This window comes from Styela clava, chromosome 13 (assembly GCF_964204865.1).
Source record: "Styela clava chromosome 13, kaStyClav1.hap1.2, whole genome shotgun sequence".
Taxonomy (NCBI): domain Eukaryota; kingdom Metazoa; phylum Chordata; class Ascidiacea; order Stolidobranchia; family Styelidae; genus Styela; species Styela clava.
In genome coordinates, this window is record NC_135262.1 from 221612 (window position 1) to 234082 (window position 12471).

The 12471-nt window shown below is 36.4% G+C and overlaps 1 protein-coding gene across 1 annotated transcript in view; it reads right to left on the reverse strand.

The window, feature by feature from the left end:
- LOC120333484 (uncharacterized) overlaps nt 1-12471 on the reverse strand; it is a 43860-nt gene that overhangs the window by 26924 nt on the left and 4465 nt on the right. The window contains exons 3-6 of the mRNA XM_039400913.2: nt 10330-10885; nt 7707-7841; nt 6663-6801; nt 2508-2601 (exon numbers count right to left, since the gene is read on the reverse strand). Coding sequence (XP_039256847.2) covers nt 2508-2601; nt 6663-6801; nt 7707-7841; nt 10330-10885 — 924 coding nt within the window. The remainder of the gene's footprint in view (nt 1-2507; nt 2602-6662; nt 6802-7706; nt 7842-10329; nt 10886-12471) is intronic.

Below are 12471 nucleotides of genomic sequence, written 5' to 3' on the forward strand. Positions count from 1 at the left end.
ATGTGATTTTCTCAAAACATCAAAATGTAACACAAGTACACTTGGTTCCAATCTCAATATGTCACTTGTTAAAGGATATCATTATAAAATTGATTGTATTATGCTCGTAGTAGTGTGTGTGACGCATAGTTACCAATTTTTATCACAGAATTTTGTAATGCACCAATATGAATACCTTCCGAAGATAGAATTCATTAGTATATCCTTCATTAAATCTGCCAAGCATGCATAGCATTTATCATTGTTATACTAATATGATTACATTCTATAATTAGAATCAGCTAGACTTTGTTACAGGTGTCTCTGCTCGTTAACCATTTTTGGTTTCTCGCGATTCCTTTAGCCCTAAAATGCCATATTTAAGTTCCTTTATTATATTTATTTGCATAAAGTTTTTTTTTTCTGGAGAAAAATTAAATTACTGATTACTGATTCGTTGAATCATTACAGAAATAATTGTGTTATGCAACTGCTGAGTTATGAAACTCTGACATTGTTCAGTCTAATAAAGGTTTGTTATATGAAGCATTTAATTGGCAATGTAACGGCAGTCGTCAGCTGCGGCGGACGTTACCCATTTTTGCCACGATCATTGTTAACGTATAAAACAGGATTCGTTTTATTAAACAAGGTTCCACGGCACCCTCTGGTTCTGCCAGTACAGTGTTCCGCAAATTCCATTCAAATCCGAGAGTCTATATCAAGGGTGGGCGAGGCTTTTGAACCAGGGGCCAAATATTTAGCCCACGTAGACTGGCAGGTCATGTAAGTGTGACATAAAAGTTACATTCTTTGAACAATATTTACAGTGTTACAAATGTGAAAACAAATTTATTCGCAATCTCAACAAAGGTATTAGAGTCTTTTTTTCATCTAAAACATCAAAGTTAGTTTTAGTTTGGTTGTGGCCAGAGACGGACACTTTCCATAATTTTGGGGGGGGGGGCGAACTTGGATCGCCTACCCCCCCCCCCCCCCGGGTGTCCGCCCCTGGTTGTGGCAGCATCAGGAGGGCCAGATTGAAATACCCACCTGGTCAGATTTGGACAATGGCCTGTAGTTTGCCCATGTCACGGCTATATTATTATATGCTTGTTATTATTAAACTGGCTACACTTTAATGATCATTTTCTTCTGCCATTATTAGTATTGCTTTTACTTATAGTGTATACCAGGGCTAATCGGACCTTTCGAGTATTCGTTTCGTACCTAATACCTAATATTTTTTTCGTTTCAGACCGCACCTAACTCTTTATTCCTGGATGACTTCCTCGTTTTTCAAGGACATTTCATCATTCACTCATATTTGCACCTGACTATGTATGAAAAGAACTTTAATGCCATATTAAAAAATGCGAATAGCGCTATCTGGATTAGGGAATATTCATTTGCCGACCAAAGAAGTGCACTTTTACCGCAGATCGCAGTAATTTTGAAGTTAGTTTTGTATACGGATCTTTGGTAAAAATAGTCGAGTAGCCCTGGTTTAGACAATAGACAAACACGAGGGATTGTTTTTGGGCTTCGCCGAAAAGGTTGAAAACCACTAATGTGGGAAATGAATTAACTAGCCTATCCATATTGAATATGTGAATTGATAGGTTCAGCATAGAATTGATTTCATTATGAAACTACTATTCTGTGTTATGCAACTCTCATAGTGTGTGGTCCAATAAATGATGTTTTCAGATAACCTAATGTGCTGAACAATAAGAGCACGCCCACCTTTCAACATGAGCACGCCCACCTTCACACTGCTGTCACTCTAAGGTGAGCGTGGTGACCAAGTAAGTGATTCTAGCTTTAGATTTTTTGGTACTCCTGTAGTATGTGAACCCCAATGGAGGACACGGAATGTAGTATGTGTACCAGGTTAGGGTTAGGCCATAATTTTATTCCAAATTTTCTTATTTTAGTCCTATTACGAGCTCGGTGACTAGCCAAGTGACTCCAATAGTATTTATTTAATCACTTGGACAATGGACTTTGAACTGAAGATGTATCACTTTTGTCACCGACACCGACGAAAAAGCGTCGATACAGATATTTCAAAACGCCTATATTACGATAAAACGATACCTATGCAACTAAAAAGCTAAATATAACGGAAATATCAGCTTGGCCGATATTACCAATTCTGATACATTGGTACATCTCTACTTTGAACAGGTTCTCAGAAATTGGCAGCGTAGGTTGCAACTCTTATATAAGTTCGCGTTCTACTTTTATTTGCGGGATCAGAACCTTGTTCATGAGAAATTCGGAAATCTACTGCTGACATGGGCAAACTACGACTCGCGGGCCAAATACGACCCATTGGATGATTTAATCTGGCTCGCCTGATGCTGCCAAAACCAAACTAAAACCAAATTTTAGCTAAAAAATAGCTCAAGGAATTTGTTGAGATTGCGATTAAATTTTGTTTTGGCACGGGGATTACCCCTGCTCCACTGTCAGTACTCTTCCTACTCATAGATGAATTCATCTACATGAACAAAGTCACTCACCTCTGTTGCTACTTTATCACAGACATAACAAAAGCATTTGATACACTTGGAAGCATTCTGTTCTTGAGGGCCGACATCTACGTTGTCGACGCGCCTGCAAACGAACAAGAGATCAATCTTTAAATTTATGGAGGCTGAATGTCATATGAAAAGCATCCCTATTTCAAATAAAGTGTTCCCATATGTCATATGAAAATGTTCCCATATTTCATACAAAATGTTCCCACACGTCCAATATCATAATTTCAGAATGTATTCAGAATTGTGAGTTACTTAGATTGGCAATGCATGTACTTGGGCCAGCACAAAGATCTCAAAAATAGGTGGCGATTTATTGGGCAGGTATATTAGCCAACGCTATGATCATGTATTATAGGCCTTTGGCGAGAAACCGATCAAAATAATGTTAAATAAAACTAGTCAAAATTGCCAAATTCATTTTCTTTTAATTAACAATGATTTCTACAGATTTCTCTATTAAATAACCCAAACATAGGTGGCTTGACACCAGGGATGGCCATTTCCGAATACTGAACTATTCCGAATACATTCTAAAATAATGTTTTCGAATCTGGAATTCCGAATACATTCTAAAATCAAAAATAACACATTTTTGTTTAGTTTATTAAAACCCAGTAAATTAGGAAATAAGCTTCAATAGAAATATCAGAATAAAGTCACAAACCAACAGTATATGTACACAAAGTAATTGATAGTTTATAGCTATCAATAAAAAATAATAGCAACTTGTGACACAGTCAGTTTATCAAAATTATTCATTTGTACAAATGACCATATGAAAAGATAGCCAAGAAGTTGTCTGACGCTTTCTATCATTGGTACCATGATATTATGATAATAGTCAAGTCTGTTGACAAAAATACTACTTGTATTCAGATAATTGTGTATATTTTCTGAGAGTAATAAATACAGGCAACTGAAACAAGCAACAACAATCGAAAATCCATTATGCCCTTAAAAATTCGAAGATTTAAGCATAGAGTATTCTACTACCTACCAGTATATATGTATATTAATTTATGTGAACCATATTGTCATTATGTGTAACATATTGTTGTGTTTGAAATTAGAAATAAATTAGTAGAGGATAAATGACCACCACTTCCAGCCGCGCAGCCAGGATTTTCGAAATCGGAAATTCCCATTGCCGCCTGTAACACCCAAAGTAACTCTGGTAAAACCCACCGCGATTCCGCGCTTGTTAATTAAAAGAGCCGTCTTTTCAGCGTATGATGATCATTCTGTTACGTAAAATATTCAATCTATGACAACTACGAGTTTCTAAAATATCTTTATATATTAATTTAATGTGTCCAACGTAACTCGCGGTTGCTTCTTACGTCCAAAAAAAACATTACTATTCGGTCCACGGCGATCTGTGACCTCAAAGTACGAGATAAACTGCCTGATGTATTTAATTTTAATACGTATTTTTGCAATCTTGCCAACTCGTTATCGCCATTAGAAAAATCTCCGTTAAGTGCAGAGTATAATTCATTTCATACAATGAATATAAATATAAAGTTTAGCAGTAAATTGAAAATACATATTCATCGCCGCGATTATGCCATCTGTTAAAAGAGTCGACTTTTACAACAAATAATATAACAATATATTTTTCTGTTGTGCAAAGTGATGAATTCGTGACCGATACGGGCATATTTAAAATGCCTTGCCTTATTATTAATTTAATTGTCTTCAATTTAACCTGCGGTTGCGTCGACAAAATAAAATCCTCACCACTCTTATATACCATTGCAATCCGCGGTCATAAAAATAAAAACGTGTGGTAAACTGCCCGATTAAATAATGTTTTGATCCGTATTTTGCGAATTCGGCAAATATTTAGATGTACTTGTTAACAGTGTCTCCGCTCAACCGAAATGCTGCCACTCTGATTATTTTTAGATAAAACCGTTCGAAAAATCCGTAAATCTTCTGTAACATCTCCGAGTGAAATTTATTTCATCAAAATAAAATTGATTAAATATACTTTGAAAATATTCGACGGCAATTTAAAGTAATGGATAATCAGGCAAATACCGCCCTCAATTCGTGACGATATGTTTCTAAACGCCGACCAAACATAATGTGTGCCAGAGGCACACGAAATTTTGCGATTTTCACTTCCTAGAAAAGCGTTTTTTAAATTTTCGCGGGCCTCAATAAAACTTAATTGTTTACGGTTTTATTTTCAGTATTTTAAGTTGTCGCTTTTCAATCAAAAAGTTGCGTTGTTTTTAGAAACTCGCCGCCGATGAACGTATTTACCAGATTCACAATTTCGTGCGCGTACAAAAATAAAATAATTGTCTTCGTTATCGCGGAACAAATTTGTGGAAAATTTTCGTTTTAGAGAAAATAACACAAACGTAAAGGCGTTTACGGCCTAAATAACACGTTACGCTGATGAGTGATGAAAACAATCACGTGCAAGTTTTTATCGAGAATGTTTTCATTCAACGAAAACGTCTTGAGAGCGGCGTCGAAAATGTGTGACGTCACACAAATATCCGATATTCTTATGAACGCTAATTCCGATATTCGAATGACGAGATATTCGAATACATTCGAATACTTTATTCGAATTGGCCATCCCTGCTTGACACTACAATATTAGTAGTGTGTGTACCAGGTTAGGCCATAAAGTTATTCCAATTTTTCTTATTTCAGTTCTATTACGAGTTCGAGGACTGTCATGTTAGCCAAGTGAATATATCCCCTGCCCATAGGTTTCGGTCACTTTACACAACTTGATGTATAATAGGCGAACAAAAATAGTTACCTTCATATTGGTATGTTTATATGAAATGTATTTGGAATACTTGATTACTGAGTCTGGGCAATCATGCCAATTGGCTAGCCAATGATTCCAAATTAGGTTGCCATCGCTTGACACTATTAGAATAGACAAATGCCCACATAATATGTGATATTGCTGGGAAGGGTTTTCCTAATTGTTTATTAAACTAAACAAAGACTGTTATAAAGTAGTAAATTACTCATTTTGGCAATCTACAACAATGCCTATAATATAACACAGACCATTTTGGGACGGTTTTTCCTAAATTTTCAAACTGAACAAAGACTGTTATAAAGTAGTAAATTTACTCATTTTTTTGCGATGCTTATATAACATTGACCATTTTGGGGAGGATTGCCTAAATTTTTCAAATTATTGGAATAACTGAAATATTTCTGAGAGCACAGAAACTGCAATGAACTGCCAATCAAGAAAACTCGTAGAATTCTTCAAATACCGGGATGAGAATTTCTCCCAACTCTCATAGGGCAGGTTGTCTAACTACACCACAGCGTGGCTCAGAATTAGATTATTACTTATTAATAATTGATTTATTTATCATTATTGGCAACTCTATGGTTTAGAGATAACACCATTTGCGAAATATTGTGAGTTTGCTTTATTTCAACAAGTTTCTATACTGCCTTCATTGCAGGGGCTCTCAAACATTTCAAGCCACGTTTTTAGAATTTGTCAAGTCTCGCGCCTCATCTCAAAAATAACTAGCTAACAATAAGCTACAAATACCAGATGGTAACATTGAAAATATGTGGATGGAAAGTGAATATTGAAATAAATGGAAGGTTTTGACATGTAATAATCCAAACAAATATATTTAATAGCTTCACGCTCTTCATAGCTCTTCAAAAAATTGTCAATGTCCCGCAGCGTTTTAGAACCAATGAAAACCGCAATTATACTAGTGGGTGCTAATTGGTAGAGCACTGAACACAACCTATGGTTTATAAGCCATGCTTGCCATCTTACGCAGGATGTAATAATTTGAGTAGGTAACGCTGAATCGGTTCTGATCGTTCTAATAATAATAGTTCCCTAGGTATCAGTAAATGCTTGTACAACATTACTCTGTTTGTATGCCGTTTGATCTCATATGAGACATAATTTTATCAAAAATCTCACAAAAAATGTGAAACATGATTTCACTGAATATTCTCACAAAAATAGTGAATTGAGTACACAAGTTCTCGTGAAGTTACCCAAACTGGTGAATTGGGCAGCTTGATCTCATATGAGACATAATTTCATGAAACATCTCACCGTAGGGAATTGAGCATCACATTCTCACATGAAACAATTTCTCACAAACTTACTTGAACTGGTGAATTGGGCAATCCGATCTCATGTGAGACATGATTTCAGCTGCTCTCATTCCTGTGATCTCTATATCATCGTCAATGACAACCCTGGTGAAATCTTGCTTTGCAGGCAATGACGGCGTTTGTTCCCTGACTGTTGCAAAAGTTGAAAAAATTCAGATTAAAATATTAATTTTAGAACTAGCTTTTCGAAATACTTCGGTCTGAGCAAAAGTGCTAGCTACACCTGATCTAAACTAGTGGCCCACTGCTGGGCCACATAGACATTTTCAGGTGGCCACAAACAATATTAAAAATTATTATGGAAGTGTTTATTAATTTTGCATGGAGACTTTTTTGTTTTCTTGTAGTTTTACCCTGCCATGAGAAAGCTAACGAATTTTTTGTGCAACAGGAGTTGCACAAAAGGAGTTGCACACCGCGAGAGAAAAAAGGTTGAGAACCCTAGCAGATGTGACCACTGACTCGCTCAGAAAGTACTTGTGGAACCCACTGATATTATTAAAGTAACATAAAAAGATTGTTGTATGATCTGAACCTTTTCTTTTACCACAAATCGTAGCGTAGAACCAATGAAATGAGAAAGGCAGATTGTTACACCTCAAGGGGCACTAAAAGAAATTTACTTATTAAAATTATATTAATAAAAAGTCAATAGATATTTCAGCTTGGCATACTTGATATCTTTTCTGGTCTCAGCACATCAACAGTTGCGCACGATTTTGAATTTGTAATTGAAAAGGGGGCCCATTTATATTATTAAGCTATCTTATAGACATCTGTCACCCTGAATAAAAGGTACCCCCTGAGTAAGTGTACGAGGTTAGAGTTAGGCCATAATATTATTCTGATTTTCCTTATTTTAGTTCTATTACGAGTTCTGGGACTGTCTGTGTTAGCCAAGTGAATATACCCCCTGTCCAAAGGTTTCAGTCCCTTTACACAACTTAATGTAAAGTAGGCGAACAAAATTATTTACTTCCATATTGATACACACACTTCGGGAGCGCCAAATATGAAACTAAAATCTTGTTTTACCTTTCTTTTCTCCCCCTGTTGAGGTGGTTGGTTGTTCATCATCATCGTCACTGTCGCTGATAATCACGGGAGCCGTACAGGAATTCACGGATGATGTTTGTCGTTTCACATGGACATTCGTGTTGATGATTGTCCCTGGAAATCAAGATGGATGGTTTTATACATCGAACTTTCACTTAATACAAGGCCCCATACAGGCAGACATAGGTGGAGAGCTCATATTTTTTGAAGTATCAGGAGTTATTCGAGTTAACTGTTAACTGTGTGTTCTAATTACATTTTATCCAGGTGATCCTGGGATAACTGTGCTTTAATTCTATTTTCCACTCTTCAACTGACCAATGACAGCACAGCATGGTGGTTGACAATCTGTTATTTGTGGTAACAACTGATCTGCTTATGTTAAGTATTGCTTGTGTTCAATAAAACATTAATTTATACCGATAAACAATTCTGTATTGGCTGCTCAATTTATAACACGAGGTGATGGGCAAGGATTGTTGATGAAGCGTTGGTTCAACACAACACAGAGAAATCAATGCTTATTCAATGAAATGAAGAAAATTTGAGACAAACAGTGATTCTGTTGGGTGAATGGATTAAATTTTTGAAAATGATGATTTTCAAGTAAAACTAAATTATTTCTAAAACCAAGAAATTAAAATATCAAAAATAATTAATTTTCAATCGATGTAACTAGTCAATTTGTTTTGGATATCCTTGTATAAAACACATAATTATGAGAGTCACATTTCTCCCAACGCTGGCTTCATAGTGTATGATTGGCATAAGGTATATTCATGACAAAGATAAATAAAGCGCAACCAGTGTTAGCAAAACGATGTAATTTATTATTATTAGACGTTTCGAATTTCTGGTCAGAAAAAATTTGTCAGGACATATGGTAAAGATCCAGATGAAATTCAAAATGTCAGCAAATTTACATTGTTTTGCTAACAACTGTGCTTTATTTACAATTGACCTTGAATATAGACGGTAGTGATCATACATTTTTATGTGATGAATCATCACTCAAACAAAGGCTCAGTACAAGCAGACACCAATAAATAGAAGCTACAGTAGTATGAAGAACCAGAATATACAAAGATTCATTTTGTGCTTGATTTGCCCTCGACATATCTGACTTGGTTGCCTTACAGCCTTGGTGTTATTAAAACAATAAATGGCATAAGCTATTAGTCATCATGACTCGGCAATGATTGCCTTCATTATAATATGGAGTAAGATTTCCAGGAAATAAGAGAGCAAATGCTCAAATATATAGACAAAGTCACAGGTTCCGGTATAAAAACAAAAGCACCTGGTTTGCTGAAATGATCAGTACACAAGCGAAATAGAACTAAGTGTTTCCGTATGTTATAAAAATTGTTCCCATAAATCAGAATAAAAAAGCAAAATTTCGGGTGAAATGTCAGGTCGAATGGAACTTTTAATGAACACAAAACTATTCTATTAACTATTTCGTCACATAAAGACAGACTTCTTCAGACAATCAAAACATGACTTATATCGATCATAGTTGAATTGCAATTGTGTTTGTTTGCAGACTCTTGAATAGGAAACCCAAACCAAAAGCACATACTACATAAGGGTATAATTATTGCGCAATATTCACAGTTATTGCATAATTTTATTGCGTAATACCTACAATTATTGCAAAATATTTAAAACTACTGTGCAAGCATGGCAAGGACTAATTCATCACCCCACATACACAAGAGACATCAACGTCATAAAATAAATAAACAAAAGTTATTATTCCACCCACTCAATATTTGAGTTTAGTCGCTTAAAATAACAATTTCCAGATGAGAAATATCAGCTGTTCACTAATCTCAAATGCAGGTCTGGGCAATTCAGAATCCCGAATCAAAATATTTGAATACTTTTCCGACCTAACTATTGCAGGGCATTGCGCAAACGCAGATTGAGTGGGCCCCAGGTATGGGTAGATATATACCGGTAAGAAATTAAGAACAGAAAATAAATATTTTGTAATAATAAATGGATTTTTTTATGTTACTACCGGTAATTACAAGATCGTGATTACGGCAACTTTATATTAAGAATCTTGCTCACATGAAATGAACACGCTAACACATACTTGATTACAATTGGTAGAGTTAAAATGTAATAATTCACAACAATGATTAACGCGAGCCCAAGGAAGTGCAGTGGCCCTGTATCTGATTAATTCTCAGCGAGTATATTTCAGTACACTCGGCACTGTTACATTAACAGTCATTCAACACTGTTTCACATATTTTTTGTATCTCACCAGTTCGCTTTTGAAGCAAACAATGCGAGTCCTAATATAGTATATCAGTAGTTAGGGATCATATGATTTTAAACAGTTCAAGGTTGAAAAATTATTGTCGAAATTCCCGGACATTTCCATTCAAATACGAATACAGTAACACATTTACAATTTTGCTTAAATTTTAATCTAGCAATGTGGCGGGAAATTCCCGCTATTTGAATACCTATGTAAATAAAATAGGATTCAGAACTTCAGATTCGTATGTAGCCGTTGTCACAAGGATGCTTGAACGAGATGGCACAACAGTGATAAACTAAAATTATCCAGAAAACATTCACTCACCAGTTGTCGTAGGTCTCTGTGGTGATTGTAAATCCCTACTGACATTACGTCCGGTAGTCATAGATGAAGGATTCGCACAACTCGTATTCCGATCTGTTGTGATCTCAGTATGAGTAGTCATTTGCATATTTGGTTGTCGGTGATTCACCCCCATTTGAGGAATATGACCCATCGCTGGGGAGTACGCTGTCCCACGATGCGTCTGTATTATCCCAGGGTTATTCGTGGGTGATAATAAAATATTTGAAAAAACGTTACCCCCCAAATTTTGATGGAAACCCGGGGGGCTGCGGCCTGGGGCCGTGGGGGATAAATGTCTCGCCATTAGCATTTCTTGGCTTAAAGCTGCTTGCGAAGCGTTCTGTGCTTGTATATTTCTTAATGGTGGCGGAGCTTGATTGACTGCACTTTCATGTTGCCTTGGTAACTCCCTAGATTGTGATGTCATAATTCTTGATTGTGACATCAGTTTGTTAGCAGGTTGTATATGTTCCAGGTGTGGCTGAGCGTTTGATCCAACTCGGTGAGGAGAGACTGATGCCTGACTGAGGCTTAGCTGAAAGGAGATGAAATATATAAGTATTTGGCAAGGAAGCGTGATTGGTACGATTACCTAATCATATGGAGCAGAGGTGGGCAGGTCTTGTGCACCAGGGACCAAAAATGTTGACCACCTAGACTGGCAGGCCATGTAAGATTTTATGAACATAATTTTATTTACAGTGTTACAAAAGCAAAAGTGGGTTACAATAAGCCTCATGCCAAAACTAAATTAAATCGCAATTGTAACAAATTCCTCTAGCTAAAACATTTAAAAATTTGGGTTCAGTTTGGTTGTGGCAGCATCAGGCGGGCCAGATTTGGCTCGTAGGCCGTAGTTTGCTCATGTCAGATATAGAGGGGCAATAGCTTCTTGCCCATTTGCTACTTCTCAATAATACAGGGGTTTTTAACCAAGAACCAGGGAAGACAACCTAAGTTAATGGGGGGTAACAGCCTTTCACCCTGTCAATAAATCCTTACCCAGGTAGTAAATAACACAGAGGTTCCTAACCGTTCTCTTACTCCCACTTTGATCTGGGATAAAGTTTGGGGGTTTTTAACCAAGAACCGAAGAAGAAACATGGAAGACAACCTAAGTATATGTGGGTAACAGCTTTTTATTTTGTTACTGAATCCCTATTAAGGTAGAATATACCAAATACCACAGAGGTGCTTAACCAGAGTTCTCTCACTCCCACTTTGTGTGAATTCGGGCACAAAGTTCAATTCTGAATTGACGTTACGCTTCGCTGGTCCCTACTGTTAAACACCGCTGATTGAATATAAATAGTCGTTGTCTGAAACCAGGCTACCTTATTTGCACCTGTACACGTCTAGATCGGAAGTTCGAGCAAGGTCATGATGAACTTGCATGGGTGACCGCCTGGGAGTACCCGAGTTCGGATCACTCTCTCTCAGGAGTTATTAACCAGAAGTTCTCTCACTCCCACTTTGGGTGAATTTGGCCTTGATTTGGGATAAAGTTTGCAATTGTATGGCTACGGCTTATATGTTACTACTTGCCCACACTACTTTGCAAGGCAATGCCACATTGGAGAGTTCTGATACTAATATTCCATTCGGATTTTGAAACGGTTATATTTACTTAACAAAATTGATGTGCTCTGGATTAATTCATGTCCGGGACTGGCTTAGAAATCTACAGATGTTTATTCGGCACTAGAAATTAAATACAGTCTAACCTAGAAAAACTCAAAAGCTTAGAATAGTGAATCCTAAATTAGTGACTGTGTGTACCAGTGTTCACTATTAGCGCACTTTTTTGCGAAAATTGCGAAGCACTTTCGCAACTTTTTTTAGGGACTGCGAAATAGCACTTTTTTCCGATTTTGAAGAGAAATAGCACTTTTCTGCGATTTTGAATGGAATAAAAATTCAAAGTTAACAAATATTTTCGAGTATTAAGTTGACAAATAAGTAACATACTAGTACTTTTGTAACTCAATTCTGCATATCATAACGATATTTACCGGAATTCTAACCTATGAGATGCAGACATAGGGGATAAAGCTTTTGCATTAACGGTAAAATTCTTGTTTATAATATGATTATTATACAAGCACACGGATTCCGCTTCTC